We start from the raw sequence: 15,430 nt of genomic DNA on the forward strand, positions 1-15,430 counted from the left end.
AGAGGAACGATCTGAGTACTTCTACCAGCTCAGGTGAAGCCTACACACAGAGACACTTACCACATCCGGTTTCTCCTGTCAAAATAAAACATTTAAAATAACTTTATAGCGATATAGTTCAGTCGAGTTGAGTGGACACTATATTAATTCAGTGAAGAATGTAGTGAATTAGATTCAATGTCATAGTGGTAACTTTTATTTAAGTACATCTAGCCATAATTCGACAACTGCTACAAGTAGATTAAAATAATACATATAAATGATTGTTATAGTCAATGTTTGCAGTTTCTTGTATCAGTACTGAATTTCATATTAAAATGAGTGTTAAACAAATACAATGACATGTGCTTTAACTATTAACTGTATGAACACTCTCAAGTAAATTTAAAATATATATATATGCTGTGCTTCAGCCAAAGAGCATTAGACACATCTGGGCCACAGCTGGATCCCCCCCACATTAAACGCATGTGTATGAATAAAAGCTGTAGCACATGTAAAATGTGTTATTAATCTTACAATAGGCTTTTCTATTGTACTGTTATTTGTGGGGTGTTCCCAGTCTTTTCAGTATCATACACGTTGCTGGTGGTATTTTATTTTTAGTCTGGAGGAACCTCTCTGCTTCCGGTATGGTCCGGGCTCACGGCCGCTGCCTTGCCTTGTCTCCTCGGTGTGAAGCCCCGCCGTCGCCCTGTCGAGTCATCGCTGGAGAAGAGCCCGGAGCGGACGGAGCGGACCAGCCGCCGTCTGATGGCTTGAGAACCGGGGGAAGAAGTGTGGACACGTCGGATTATCGCTCTCTCTCTCTCTCTCTCTCTCTCTCTCAAACACACACACACACATAAACCCAGCCAGGGACAGTGGCAGCAGCTGGACTGGATGTGGATGAAGTCATGAGCGGAGTGTGAGACAGGCTGTTGCCGCTCGGTAGCGGCTGCGACCCGGGCACCGACAGCACGGAGGCAGCCTGGAAGAGCCGACTCGGCTCCTCTCTCTCCCCGGTGGGAGGTGTCTGCTGGCCCGCTGTGCCGCCTCCCCCCGCCCGGACCTTCTAATGAGGACACGGATATAACTGAGGGGGACATTTTTTATCTGTAAATATCGTCTTTTTTTCTCTGTCTTCTTTTAAAGCAACCAACTGTGGCTTTAATGTGACGCACTACCAGACATTAGCTCTGTGTCGGAGCAGACCCCCCCCCTGCGGAGGACTTCAGGGCTTCTTCATCAAGTTTCCTCCCGCAACGAGCTCCCCACCGAGGTAAGAGGGACATCTTTATCTTTCTATTCGTCAGGACTGTTCAGTAGAAGAGGTTGTGTCTGTCTGTGTGTTGTCTTGTTTCGGAGGTGAAGTGAGCTGCACAGCCCGGGTCTCTGGAGTTTCCATCCGGCAGCAGCGAGCCCCTCACTCCGCGATGTGCTCGGGTCACTTAGCAGAAGACCCGTCACAGCCCAGCGAGGCACTTTCATTATGATCTTGAATATGAAATCATAACTTCATTTAACACAAGGGAACCTATACTTCCCGAAACTACCTGTGCACCTATGGTTTCCTGTCTCTTTACTTTTTGGTTTCCCCCCCTGGGCTGTTTTTGAAATACAATATTTCAGTTCTCCAGGTTTTAAGGAGTCAGGTTAATTAAAGACATTTGACTAATTTCTAATTTAAAATTCAAAACTCATTTGTGTTCTGTTTTAATAGCCAGTCAGCTACTTCTTTTTTAGAACAACAATCAATTTTTGCTATTTAGCCTTAATTTAGCCTTTGTTTAGCTTTAATTGAGCTTTTAGCTCGAATATAAATGTTAGTTCTATTAGGCAGGAGGTTAGAATACGATTAAAACTTGGAAATTTGTAATTTTTTCGAGTATTTTACATTAAGTTAAGATTTTATAAATAATAAATTTTTAATTTGTAGTGATATAGCTCGTTTATGCTAGCAAGGCTTATTTCAGGTTGAACTAATAAGTCATCAATGACAACTGTGACAAAAGTAATAATTACCTGTTACATCCAAATAAGCTTTTATTTACTTAATATCAAATACTAATGTTGTACATTTGGCCTTAAAATCACAGTTTGTTGTAGACTATTAAACAGAAAAGTATCTAATATGCATGCTCTTTTTCGTGATGCCCTTATATTAATCCGGTAGAGGCAAGGTTTTTTATTTATTTATTAATTTGTTTAAACTAACAGTACCCTGGCCTGTAGCTGTTGTGAAGTCACTGTAAAAACATCTCTTCATGGCTCATTTCTTAAATAAGCTACATGTCATAATCACAGCCGCAGAATGACAGATGTTTTATTTAGCCGCATTAAGTTTAATTTATCTCTCAGTGGGATTGTGAGGTTGAGTTTAACCTCAAATTATAAACAGTCTGATGATGGGTCTGCAGGTATCAGGTCTTATACACGTTCAGGCACTGGGGTCACACAGCTGTCCAGGGAAATGTTGAGATCTGAAGGGATTCTCTTTGTGATTTACATGAAACACAACCTGTAAACCACTTCACAGACTTCCACTGTCGGTCATCATCAGTCTCTTCAGTTGGTGTCGTGGTGTAATGCATTACCTCATTGATCACTGTAGGTCCCTTCGTCACTGTGTACACCTGGACTGGAAGCTGAGACATCTGGTTGAGTGAAAAGACTTCTTTAAAAAAACCTGCAGGGCAGCCAGGTGCCGTCACATGCAAAAACAGATCCAGGCTCCATAATCTGAGGGATTTCAGACCTTTTTTAATAACTATTCATAAATTATCAATACATACATGATAAAATGGCACAGGAAGCTGCAGAGGTGAGATTTTATTTTGAAAAGATCGTAATTATATACTTCTTGTTGGCCCTAAGGCACATATACCTAGTGTGACCTCTTCAGTACTAATCCTTCACCCACTTCTCTTGTTTGAGACAATAAACTGTATCCTGTGGGGTCACATCAATCTCTGGTGTTGTGAATGGTCAATATGTAAGAAAGTATGAGGCACAAATTTTACTGAAAGTTTAAAGTGTTGTCAGAAAAACAGCAAGTTTCATATTAAATGCAAAAACAACATCAGAGAACAAGTTGTATTTCTTGTATCCACGGTTGTTGTTATATGAAGTGGTCACAACTGGGTTGACTGGAAGGAGAGTGGTTTAGGATTTCAGTTTACTAACTCAGTTTCTTAGTGCAATTTTAATTCATATTAAGCCAATTTCATTAAAGATCCTTTATAGACGATTAAAGAAAATGCAACTGTTATTCTGCACATTTCTTGCTTAACAGGTTTTTTTTGGGGATCAGTGTTGATGAGACTTATGAGCTTGTTTGGAACATGAATGATTTCTAACATCATACAATAAAGCTGCTCTTGCTCCTCTGTGCTACCAGGATTACACAGTAAGAGTTATCCATAGGATCTAATGTCACGCAAATTGCAAATTCAGCAATGCATATTTCTTGTCTCCGTTTTAAGTTTTCTGTAATCTAATATGCAATATTCACGTTACACTGTCCTCAGATATGAATTCAGTGTCTGTGCAGTGGTTCTATCTCTGTCGCTCCCCACCTCTTTCCTGTGAAGCTGCTGAATTGCCATGGAGTAGCCTAACCTTGGGTCAGCCAGGCTGTTGTGACTTTGGGCTAAATTTGGAACGTGGAGCAATTAGGCGCACACTCTTTTGCTCCACTCCACTGCGTTAACTACACTGGGGCGATTAGTGGGGGAAACACTGAGGTGGGATGTGGATCTCTATGTTGTCACTGAGCTTGAGTCTTAGATGTAAGATCATACCAAGCTCAACACCATTCAACCGTTCACCGACTTGTGAGACAAAAGTTGGTCTGTATCTGGAATCATCAATTAATTCCCTTATTAAAGTTACAATTTATTGTATGATGTGAGAAACTAAGCTTTGTCATTTAGTGATTTACACATTTTATACCACCCAAATTTTTTTGAAATGAACATTCAACTAAAGAATCTGGTCAGAGAAAGGGAGAGATTATCTAACTGTAACACAACTTATGGCAGAGCTTGGCTTGTGTTCATTTCCCACCCTGCTTCTGTCACTCATATCACTGGTCATGAGCCAGATGGTGGTAAAATATCTCAGGATATGACAGCTTGTATTTTATACTAGACACTTTGGCAGGCAACCAAATATTATTTATGAGTCACATAAAGTTGGTTGGGTCAATGACGTTGTCAATTGAGGGGGGAATTTTGTGATATATGCTCTGATGCATTAAGAGTATATAGTTAAATCTTTCTGCTCTTTTTTCTCTCTTTTTATTCAACAGCAAAAAGAACAGCTAGAGATCCAAGCTGTGCCAGGCCAGGCCAGGCCAGGCTAGGCCAGGCTAGCATTCTGTCTGGCCTCACCAGCTTCCTGCCCTCGGTGAGCGGAGGAGGCTTCAGCCAGCTCAGTCAAGTCAAGCTGTAAACGATTGGATTCCTACTTTCATCTTAGCCTTCAGGAGGCCACACTGGTCTGTGAGATCTCCATTTCTCCCATGTCACGGTGGTTGCTCTCTGGATATTGGAAGCAGAATGGATTCAGGTGTTAATTTGACAGGTGTCACATCATTGCAGTGCTTGCACTCTCCCTCCTCGGACTGCCTCTCGTCCCCTCCCTCCCCAATCTTCAAGAGAAAGCCCCTGAGCCCCCCCTGGGGCTTCCCTGAGCCCTGTACAGAAAGGCCTAACAGGAACTGTCAGTTGTCTTGTTGAAACAAGTTGACATTGCAAAGGGGAAGTAGAGTTAATAAATTCTTGATAAAAAAATCTACAGACCACAACAAAGATTACTGTCGTCGATGATATATTTTTTTGTAACCTCACCACTTTGCTTCTACTTTGATCAGAGGTTTTCACTTCAAAAAGGAGCTTGCTGGTCAAGATTTGCACCCACAACCAGTTTACAAATAGGTTAATGTGAAAAAAAAAAAAATCCTTATTTATACATAAAGAATTTTTTTATATTTCTTTGGGTCTAAGCATCAGGCGGAATGTCTGAAAGCAATAGCAGCAGTAAAGCGGTGATATTCATTGCCCCAGCATCCCCTCCTCCCTCTTCCTCCGCCTGTCCATCCCCGCAGACCCCTCAAAAGAATGTGAACGGCTCTTCCAGTTCAGACTCGCAGTTGTTGGTGGAGAAGCTCGATGGTGTACCGGAGGTCCGACGCCGGCGCCACACGATGGATAGAGACTCTAAAACAGCTGAGCACCGCTTCTTCCGTCGCAGCGTCATCTGTGACTCCAACGCCACAGCTTTAGACCTGCCCAGCAAAGCAGCTGTGATCCTCACCTCACCTCCAGACTGTGAAGGGTTGCCCATCTTCCTCACGCCACAGCTCTTAGGGCCTGGACCTGGGGTGCAGGATGATGAGGTTGAGAGAGGTTCCTATTTGCAAAGCAATACCCGTCATCCTTGTCTTGGGGTTAGTGGGGCTGTTGAAGAAGGGCCTGTAGAAATCACTGAGAAAGATCTAACAGAAGGCAGTGTCACGGTTCCAGTTCCCACCATTAGCAGTGTGGAACATACAGATGGGGCAGAGAAAGTGTCCAGCCCGACAGTATTGGATGTTTCAGACATCACAGCAGTCAAACAGCCTGATGTAACATTAACTCCCAGAGGGTCCAAGAACACACAACAGGTGGCAAAAGGTGAAAACGTGATTGAACATGTAGAAGAGAGCAGCGTTAGTAGTCGAGCCGGAGAGAAGGAGAGGGAGACGGAGGAGGAGAGGGGTCTAGCAAAAGCACGAGCAGAGCTGAGAGAAGCTGAGAAACGAGTGCAGGATGATATAGAGGAGGTAGAGACAAAAGCTGTGGGGACTTCATCGGATGGACGCTTCCTGAAATTTGACATCGAGATTGGAAGAGGCTCTTTCAAGACAGTCTACAAAGGACTAGATACGGAGACGACGGTGGAAGTGGCGTGGTGTGAACTCCAGGTAAGACTCGTACAACTGTCACCTCTGCACTGTTTATTTTCCTGTTTATGTAGCTACGTCTTTAATATCATCTTTTGTTCCTTCCTGAGGGGTTTAAATTTAATCCAGGTTTTATGGCTACTAATATTGACTTCTTGCAAATCAAACTGCTTTCCTGTATAAAGGTTCACAAAATGAAATCACAACCAGATTGATAGTGCAATAGATAGATAGATAGATAGATAGATAGATAGATAGATAGATAGATAGATAGATAGATAGATAGATAGATAGATAGATAGATAGAGTACTTTATTCATCCCCGAAGGGAAATTAAGTTGTCATAGCAGCCGGTATATTTGAATACAATTAAATACAATACAATACAATAGAATAAAATTAAAAGGTAGAAAGAATAAAAAAACAGAAGCACAAGATAAAAATACAATAAAATAGGTAGATAAGGTGCATTGGCAAGATGATGGTAAAAGTACTGATGATATGATGGTAATGGTATTGTTAGACAGTATATAAGTATAGTACAGTATATATAGTATATAATATAACATAATATATATTTATATATGATAGTAATTATACCAATATAAAAGCAGTATATGGTAATAATGGCAGCAACAGTATATATAATAATAATAGTAATGGTGATATAATAATAGTAATTATAACATGTACACATAAATAAATACTGTTGCAGATTACATTCTTGGTTAAATTGCATATGTTCGGTGCTTTTTTTTTGCTGCATTTTATTTGAGAAGGGCAACAGTCCCACCAACAGTTGGTAAAGTGCAAGACGAGGGAAACATTTACCTAATGTTTCCTATCAACATGGTGTTTGTGTGTAATTTAAAACAGCAGCAATGAGGAAGTTCATGTTCAACTTTCTCTTTCCATATTTATTTTAGTTTGCATTCTCTTGGGATTTGATTGAACAATTCTTCTGAAGCTGTGTGTGTTAAGTTAAGTTTGTGTTTTACTGAGAGGAAATATGAATCCTGTGATAGTACCATTATAATAGCTTACACAGTTGTTGGGGCAGTGTATAGCTCACCTGGTAGAGCTGCCTCCACAACGAGGAAAGGCCTCAACCTGCAGATGTCCGGGTTTGATTCCAACCGCGGCCATTGATGCAAGTCCTCTCTCTCTATCCCCCGTTTCACAGCTTACTCTTTTTTTCCAACTGTTGTTTTTCTCCCATTGATGATGGCTTCACTCTCTGGGTCAGTCATGATAGAGATGAGTCTTCATGGTCTAGTTTGTTGCAAGATTAATGCTCAGGAGGCCTCATTGTTTGAAAATACATGGTTGTTAAAATTCTACTGCATATACCTTGGACCATATTTATATTTCTATAATGTTGAAACAGCTGTGAGATGCAGAATGACAGTTTTTATCTATCAGTGGTTACTTACGAGCATAACCAACAGAAGAATCTAACAAACTGAGGAGGTATGGTGCTGCCCATGCCCTTCTTTTCTTCTTACTCATGGTTTTGTTTGTTCATTACTACATCCTTTCAGTTACCCCACTCTGATTTATACATGTGAACGGATGCTGCAGTGAATCATATTACCACTAACGCACGTTGCACAAATGGGTATCGAATGAGGAAGAGGATGCTGAACAATCAAAGCCTGAATACTTCGGTTTTAATTTCTGATGACTGTGGCGGTCTGACGTGCTGGAAATCCAACCTCATAAATCTTAGATTTGTAGAATGTTGATGATTAGATCTCAAGGTTATGACTAGAAACATCTTGGCCAAAAATCCCCTTGACTTTCTGTGAAACTCTGTTGAACTGACAGTAAGTGAAACTGTTGACTTTCTCACATACATCTACAGGGCAGATGAGGTCCCAGCTGCTCCTGTATTGTTTCTCTGTGGCTTGAACAAGATTGGGAGTTGCCCAGCGCGCCCTATCAGCTTTGATTCTCGGCCTGTAGATAAATACAGGTTCAGAAAAAGGTGAAACATGAGACAGGATGGCACTCAGCTCACCAAAGATTGCTGCTGCTACAATATGCTTCACTGATGCAACTTCTGCACTGTGTGTCAAAGAGGTACAGAGAGTGTGAGCATGAGACGAGCAGAGGAGTGTAAAGCAGTTCGTTTGCTGGTGACAGAAAGTGAAGATTGTCTTTGCTGCTCGTCTTGTTGACAAGGAAGCACAGAGACAGTGGTGCGTCCATTAGTTGCCGATGTAGAATAACAGTCTCAGGCAGTCATAAGACTCTCAGGGTGGTGAGCAGAGATTTTAGCGAAGGGAGAAAACAGTAACGTGGACTCACGTGGAACTGCTTGCCCTGATGAGACACTGAGCCAGAGGAAAACATCTGTTAATAGGATATTTAATGTGTTGTTAGGACATTTAAGGGACAGATGATGACATAATTGGCCACATGCTGGGAGTTAATTGTTATACGTCAGAAATTGAGCAAAGAAATTACATTTTTTCCTTGTTTAGTAAAAGTCGTGGGTAACCCCAACTAGTAATTGTGTTTATTCTTCTGAACATGATCTTGTGTTCTTTCTATGACTGATTGTTTGATTAATTACAACCCTAGAGAGTCAACACGGTGAGTCGTATGATCAAATGTTTTCTTTGCTAATCTGTGCTTGTGTATATATCTCAGTGTGCAAAATATTTCCTGTGTGAATGTGGGTTGTGTTTCCTGTCATCTCCATCACACGTGCTTCTGTATTCATCACCTAAAAACTGCTTTGCTTGATTCCCAGCGGCAGGGAAATGCAAGTTTGTTTATAAGAAAACACAGACGTCAACCCTCTGTGGAGTTTCCTCTGTCCGACACACATGACTCTTTCTCTCTTTATAAGCATGTAGAGACAAGTACTTTTCTATGGTGTATAGACCTAATCCTTTCTGTGCATATGACGGATAGAAAAGATAGCTGAGCATCTGCTGACATGTGGCAGAATGCTGGGAGTAAAGTTACATACACAGGCACAGACACACAGACACACACCACAACCAATCACAATCACTCACTGGGTGGGCAGGGCAACTGGAGATCTGTGGGAGTCAGGATCATCTGGAACTTGTCTGAATGTGTGTTTGTAGTGTGTGTGTTTGCATCCCATTGTGCCATTTCAATATGTTTTTTTTTAAGGTGCTGTTAAATATAGATAGATAAAATAAGGTTAACTTTTGTTTCATGAGGAATCTAGAGATGTATGGAACCAGAGCAGCAGGAGGTGGGGGAGATGGACAGAGATAGAGCAGATAGTTTGCTTAAGCTTTAGTGAAGGAAAAGATTGATGAATTGATGGAAAGGGTGGAGAAAGACGAGGAAGGTCACCTGGTAGCTTATCTTAAGGTGCCTTGTCAGACTGGATGGCAGTTGATGGATGTGAAGGGAGATGCTGACGCAGTTCTGGACTGTTTGAAAACAGACAAAGGGAAACATTTTGGATCAGTTTAATCTTGATACACTAATCTAGAAAAATGTTCAATGATAACAGCAGTTACATACAGTGTTTAACAGTATCATATTATGCGAAAGGCTTAACTTGTCTTGAAAGTATGTGGGGGAAATTGCAGAGGGCCTTGTGTTAGTAAAACTTGTTGTGTTTGTACTGTCAATGGCACAAAACCAAGTTTTTGAGTATCTCTGTCTTTGTAGCTTATGAAAGTGGTGAAATAATTCTGAGATGAAACCATCAGCTGTTCTGATCACACACACAATCAGGATAACTCTAGAAACTGAGATAATATTAGTAGCACAAGTCAACTGAGAGGTAAAAAGAAAGTATAGAGGGAATAGGGAGAACCGTTGCCTTATGAGAGGGCAGAGGTGGAAGTTCAAAGTTCAGCCTGTTAAATCAGAGGTGATCATTAGGGGCCTTCCCCACATTCAACCACTTCTGGCAGAAGCAGTGAAGCTAAGAGCAACCTGGATAAAAGATTGAAGAAGTTGCAAAAAAAACAAAGATGCATTGGCGAACAGGAGCATGGGGTTAGAGGAAGAGGGAGGTGAATGTTGGAGTTCACTAAGAGAACAGAGAAATGGGAAATGTAGGGGGAGAACAAATGGGAGAAAAAAGACAAAGTATATAGGGGGAGGATGAGGGAGAAGTGGGAGTGGAGCAGAGAAACTAAAGAAGAAAAAGAAGAGGGAGCCCTGTGTGTGTGTGTCTTTTTGTGTGTGTGTCTGTGTGCGTGTGTGAGTGAGTGTGTGACCTTAGGCTCTCCGCTCTATTGGCAGTCAAAGACCCTGAAATTTCTCTCCCAACAGCAACACAAGGAGGATTAGCCCCCACCCCACAAACGTATACAAGCCCACACACACGCTTGTGGGGCTCCCTCAATAAAGTTTATTCATCACTCCTATAAACTACTACTATAAATCAGTTTCTAACTAGTATAGACCTCAGACAGCTCTGTTGGCAATATGTGATTTTTTTGTTTAAAGTCATCTAAAATCGTATGTGCATTTTATTTAACAATCTCACTCTTGTTTTATTTCAGTAATTCGTATCGCTGTAGTATCATAAGGTACACAAAATTAAATCTTTCACCTACATATGGCCCACAGAATCCTATACCAGCCTGAAATCTGTCCACGTGTTGGTGTAAGGATGGATGGAGGGGAACAGATCCTGTTTGAGGCCCAAAATGAAAAGGGAGCAAGAGGGAGAAAGAGCATATTAAGATGTTTGTCAGGATTGTTTATACCAGGCATTTACGAAGTGTTTATTTCCTAAAGCCACTCTTCCTGAACAGTGAATTCTCTGTTGCACTTTAACTCTGCGTATTACACGGCTTTGCCTTAACAGACTAGTATTTGTATACATTCTTATATGGTCTTGGAAAAAATTAACTCTTTCCAAAAATAGCATTTGACGTATTACAGACGTTGGAAATTGTGATGTTTAACATCCAAACATTTTGAATAGGAGATGATATACATGAGTACACGTGTATGAAAGAGAGGGAACTTTTTTTTGTTGCAGAAAGATAAATATTCCCAGATTACTGCAGGGCAGCAGAGCTGAGGTGAAACGGTGAGACTTTCAGAGGTTCAAATTTCCCTGACAAAACAGTAAACTGCAGCTGTGTCGAGCCTTAAGCAAAAGCAGGTTCTCGCTGCTGATTGATTCTGAAATGGCTTTAAAGTAACCCCCAAAAATACACACACATAGTGAAAAACAGAATAGAAACCGTGTCTGCAAATTTTCTTGTAAATGTTTTAAATGCAGGCTACTAATAAATTACTCTGTTCCTTTTTCTTTGACACAATTAGAGCTCTGTGACAAGACTAACTATATAACATGTGATGGGAAGATAGTTAAAACATCTTATCATTAATAATATGCTTTATAATATATATATATATTTTTGGCCATTCACTCGTCATTGCATTTTTTTGTCATTCAGACGGTACTCTGCATTTTTGGGAGCAGACATAGGCAGGAACTTTGCGTGAAAGTTAAAAGAAACTAACTCAGAGGAGAGTGAATTTGACACAGATTGGGGTCATCACCAAGAAATATACTCAGATGAGCTAAGAGAATCACATGGAGCTAATGGCAAAAAGATGCACTGTTAACCTCTTTCACCTAATCTGCACGAATCATGTCAAACAGCACGAAGACTCAAAAGTTCAGTTGGGAGCTGAAATGAAATCCCAAAAGGATTCTGTTACCTTTTAGATCTGCAGAGACCCAGTTTACATGGCCAAGAATGGGTTTGATCTACAAGAAACGATATGTGGGAAAGTTTGGTCATATTGCGCATCCCGATAAGCAGTTATGCTATTTTGTACATGTCTGTTTGTGTGTAGAGAGAATGTGGCTGTGTGTACACTGCAGCTGACTCTGGGTATCGTTTTAACTTTAATTTTTCATTTGGCTGAGCCTCCCCTCTGCAGATGAGCTCAGCTGTGAACTTAAACTGAAAGGACTTAAACTGATAATGCTTTTTTTTTTTACTTTCAGTATGTTTCCTGTGTTTTTCTGTCAGATAAGAACCACATGAAAAGAGATTTTGTAGCTGGATTTAGCTGCTTTCTCTGCTACTGTCGGGATGGAAAATCACCACCAGCTACCGTACAGTTTTGACTTGTAGGTCTGTGTACATGTGTCATCAATCAGCATGATAACATCACTCGTGAAGCTGTTCTTATTGTCTAATAAAACTAGGCGGGGGAAACTTGCGTTGCATCTCGGGACTCTTACACTCACAATGATCGAAACAAGTTTATTTCCTGACACACAAAACTGAAGAAAAGAGGAAGAGGAAGCGTATTCAAGAGAATCGTAAGGGCTTAGTGTCAAAGTCAGAGTTTTCTTCAAACAGCTGACAGTTATACACACATCATTCCTACACACACTTGTGCATAAGCGCGGGACAGCAAGATGTGTAGCTCAGATATGCAAAGACCCTGAAGCTCAGCCAGTTGGATTTATGAATGATAAAACAGGGGAACGCCGTTGGAGGAGGTCGCTCCGTGTTCCCCTCTGGTGTAGGATAACCTGAGGATGACGGAGGATAAGAGAGAGTGCACTGAGGAAATCGCTTTGACATTCATTTTATTTTCACTATTGCTCAGTCTTCCTCTTGCGTTGTCTTTTTCCCCCTTCTCAATCTCTTTGTCATATGTCGGTAAGGGAAGGGAAACAGAGAAGCTAAGACTTCCTCATATGCAGACCCAATGTTTGTGTGTGTGGGTACAGAACTTCCTCTCATGATGAAGAGCTAGGTCAGGCCACCCTATCTTTAAGAATTTAATTAGAATAGATTTTAGTGGAGGGTGCGAGCCCATAGTTGTGAAACAAAGTCACAAATTTAAAATGTTTGTGCACAGTCAATGATACACGGGTAAAAATACTGCACATAGTCTCGACCCTGCACCCATAGGAGTTCAGCATTTCCTCACACACACATAAATCTCCCCTGATTGCTTTGCGGACTCAGATATGTGTGTTAACAGTTGAGTTGTGTCCGTGCGTCTGTGGGTCTGTGTATAGAGTGAAGACATTTACTGACCTGACTCCCACTCTGTTTGTTTAGTAAAATAAGTAGCAAGTGTAATCCTGCGCTAACACTTTATGTGTGTCTCTGAGAAATGACACGTGGTTTTATAAGTGGTAACTATGAAGATGCTGAAGCGTTTTAGCACCTTCTTCAGACCAAACTTCCTGTCAATGACAAAAGCTGAGAAAGTAAAAGATGCTTGAGAAACTGTTGAGTGTGTTTTTTACCCAACACAATCCACACATGGAGTGTTTGGGTGTATCTCAATGTGTGTGTTGGTATGGGTGCTTTATATGATTATATCATGGTTTTATTGGAAACAGGGTGTGTGTGTGTGTGTGTTCTTGACTCATTCGAAGGCAATGTGTGCTTACAATTGTTGTGGGGATTGTGTGTGTGTGTTGAAGGGTGAGTCGGGGACACTAAATGCATCAAGCAGATGATAGATGACTTTCACAGTTACACATGATGACGAAGCTTATGTTCTCTCTCTGCTTTCCTTTGCTCTCACTCTAACCAGCTTTTTTCTTCCCTTTCTCTCCAATCAATTTCCTCAACTCTCCCTTTATCTCCTTTATCTTTCACTGCTCTTCTCATTATTTCCTTTGTCTTATTTGTTTCTGTCTTCATCTTAATCCCTCCCTCCCTTTCAATCTCCTTCCATGTATGAGGGGAGTAACTTTCCGTTTGGTTCCTCCTCCTCCTCCTCCTCCTCTGCTCACTCATTGATTATTTTGCCATCCACACTTTGAAGATTATTTCAGGCATCTATGATCTGATGGACACTACATAGCTGAGATAGAGAAAAGAGTCTCAGAGACATGTGTGAAAAGCACCTGTATGTGAACTTGCAGTGCTTACACTCAACTTTGTCCTCAAGAAAGTTTGGATTTCTACTGCAACCCAGATTCAACCCTACACACACACACACACACACTCTCAATGGCCTGACTTAAGGCGAGTGTTTGCCTGATTAGCGAAAAGAGGGTTACTGGTTTTCCCATTTTAAATATGTTTTTGCCAGGAAGCTGCAAAACAATGCTCACATTGTAAGAATAATCACTTCCTGGAAATCCAGAGCAGCTTTTAGTTGACAGCTGCAGATCAGAGGCCGGGGATTGGGTAATGTCGTCTTGAGCTAGAAAAGGCAAATCTTGGATCAGGTGGGCAGCGTCTCTTTCCTCAGACAGGGTGGCTGAAGCTGAAAGCTAAGACTCCATGTCATACTCTGCAAACTTTACTGCTTTGCTTGAAACTGTCTCAGGAGGTACTTGATGATACTTTATTTTCTTTAATGTAATTGTGAGGAATTCTTTGTCTGGTAGTGTTGATATAAGAAAGTTAGCCTCCGCAGTTGCAGGTTCAAAGTTTTAAATTAAAATAAAATGCTTTGGCCTTTATAATATGGGGTATTAGGATTGTGCGATATGACCACAATCTCGTATCCTGATGGAGCATACATATCCACATAATACTAACCATGGTATTGCAAATGGTCTCCACTCAATTACATTTTTTTAATAAAATTACTACATATTGAGGCCTATTACTTATTGCACCGTGAATTATAAACTTGAATGAATGTTAAGATCGTACTTGTGTAATTTTCTCCTTTTCTTGAGAACATACCTAGAAATATAATGGTGTTTGCAACAAAATATTAATTAAGAAACAGAAAATAAAGGGCACAAAATAAATAAAAACCTACAATGTAAATATGGTAAAAAATATCCAAACCAAACATAAATTGTGTCCTCTTTTATGTACAAGCTTCTTGTTTTGTCTTTGTCTGGGTCAGAGTCGTGTTCGGAATCGACCTGTTCTGTGTCACATTCATTCTCCTCCATGTTTGTTTATTTTGCTTTCATGAAAATTTCCTCTCTGAATCTCTGATGTGTGGAAGAATGGATAGTGTCGTTGGAATGATGAAAAATATTGTGACTTGTGACACAATAATTTCTGACAATATGAGACAGTATATTGTCATGTGGCCCAGCCCGACAGGGCATAAAATTAACTAATGTAATAAAGGAAAACTACATATTTGTACACATTAACTGAATGAGATCTGACGTAGTCATCCTTAAAGGTGATATAATAGAGGCTGTCATATGGTACATTGACAATGAAGCCCTTTGAGGTGAATTGAAAAATATCACATTCCCTCCATATCTAACTTACGTCATTGTTTTGAAGCGAGTGCATCAACACGTCAGCTGACTTGGCTTCATGACCATCCTTCTAACCCAGTTAAGAATGGTCGCATACTTCTTAGGTTTGGTAAACATCTGTTTCTATTAGAGGATTTGATTAAATGTAATCCAGTTTTATTAAATCTCAAGAATATCCCAACAGTATTCGACTGACTCCTGTTAAATCAATGAAAAGACAGACACTTAAGTTGCAGACGACTGCCTCTGATTCAACAGATCAACCCTTGAGAACGGGGCTGCATGCACGTTTAATAGACCAGTTCATCTCCTGCAGG

The 15,430-nt window shown here is 40.7% G+C and overlaps 1 protein-coding gene across 1 annotated transcript in view; it reads left to right on the plus strand.

The window, feature by feature from the left end:
• The first annotated feature begins 718 nt into the window (after positions 1 to 718).
• Positions 719 to 15,430, plus strand: part of wnk1b (WNK lysine deficient protein kinase 1b) — a 79,497-nt gene continuing 64,785 nt past the window's right edge. Inside the window, exons 1-2 of the mRNA XM_061071472.1 lie at positions 719 to 1,261; positions 4,292 to 5,947. Of these exons, the coding sequence (XP_060927455.1) occupies positions 5,000 to 5,947 (948 nt within the window). The 5' untranslated portion in view covers positions 719 to 1,261; positions 4,292 to 4,999. The remainder of the gene's footprint in view (positions 1,262 to 4,291; positions 5,948 to 15,430) is intronic.

The sequence above is a fragment of the Limanda limanda genome, chromosome 1 (genome assembly GCF_963576545.1).
Source record: "Limanda limanda chromosome 1, fLimLim1.1, whole genome shotgun sequence".
Classification (NCBI taxonomy): Eukaryota; Metazoa; Chordata; class Actinopteri; order Pleuronectiformes; family Pleuronectidae; genus Limanda; species Limanda limanda.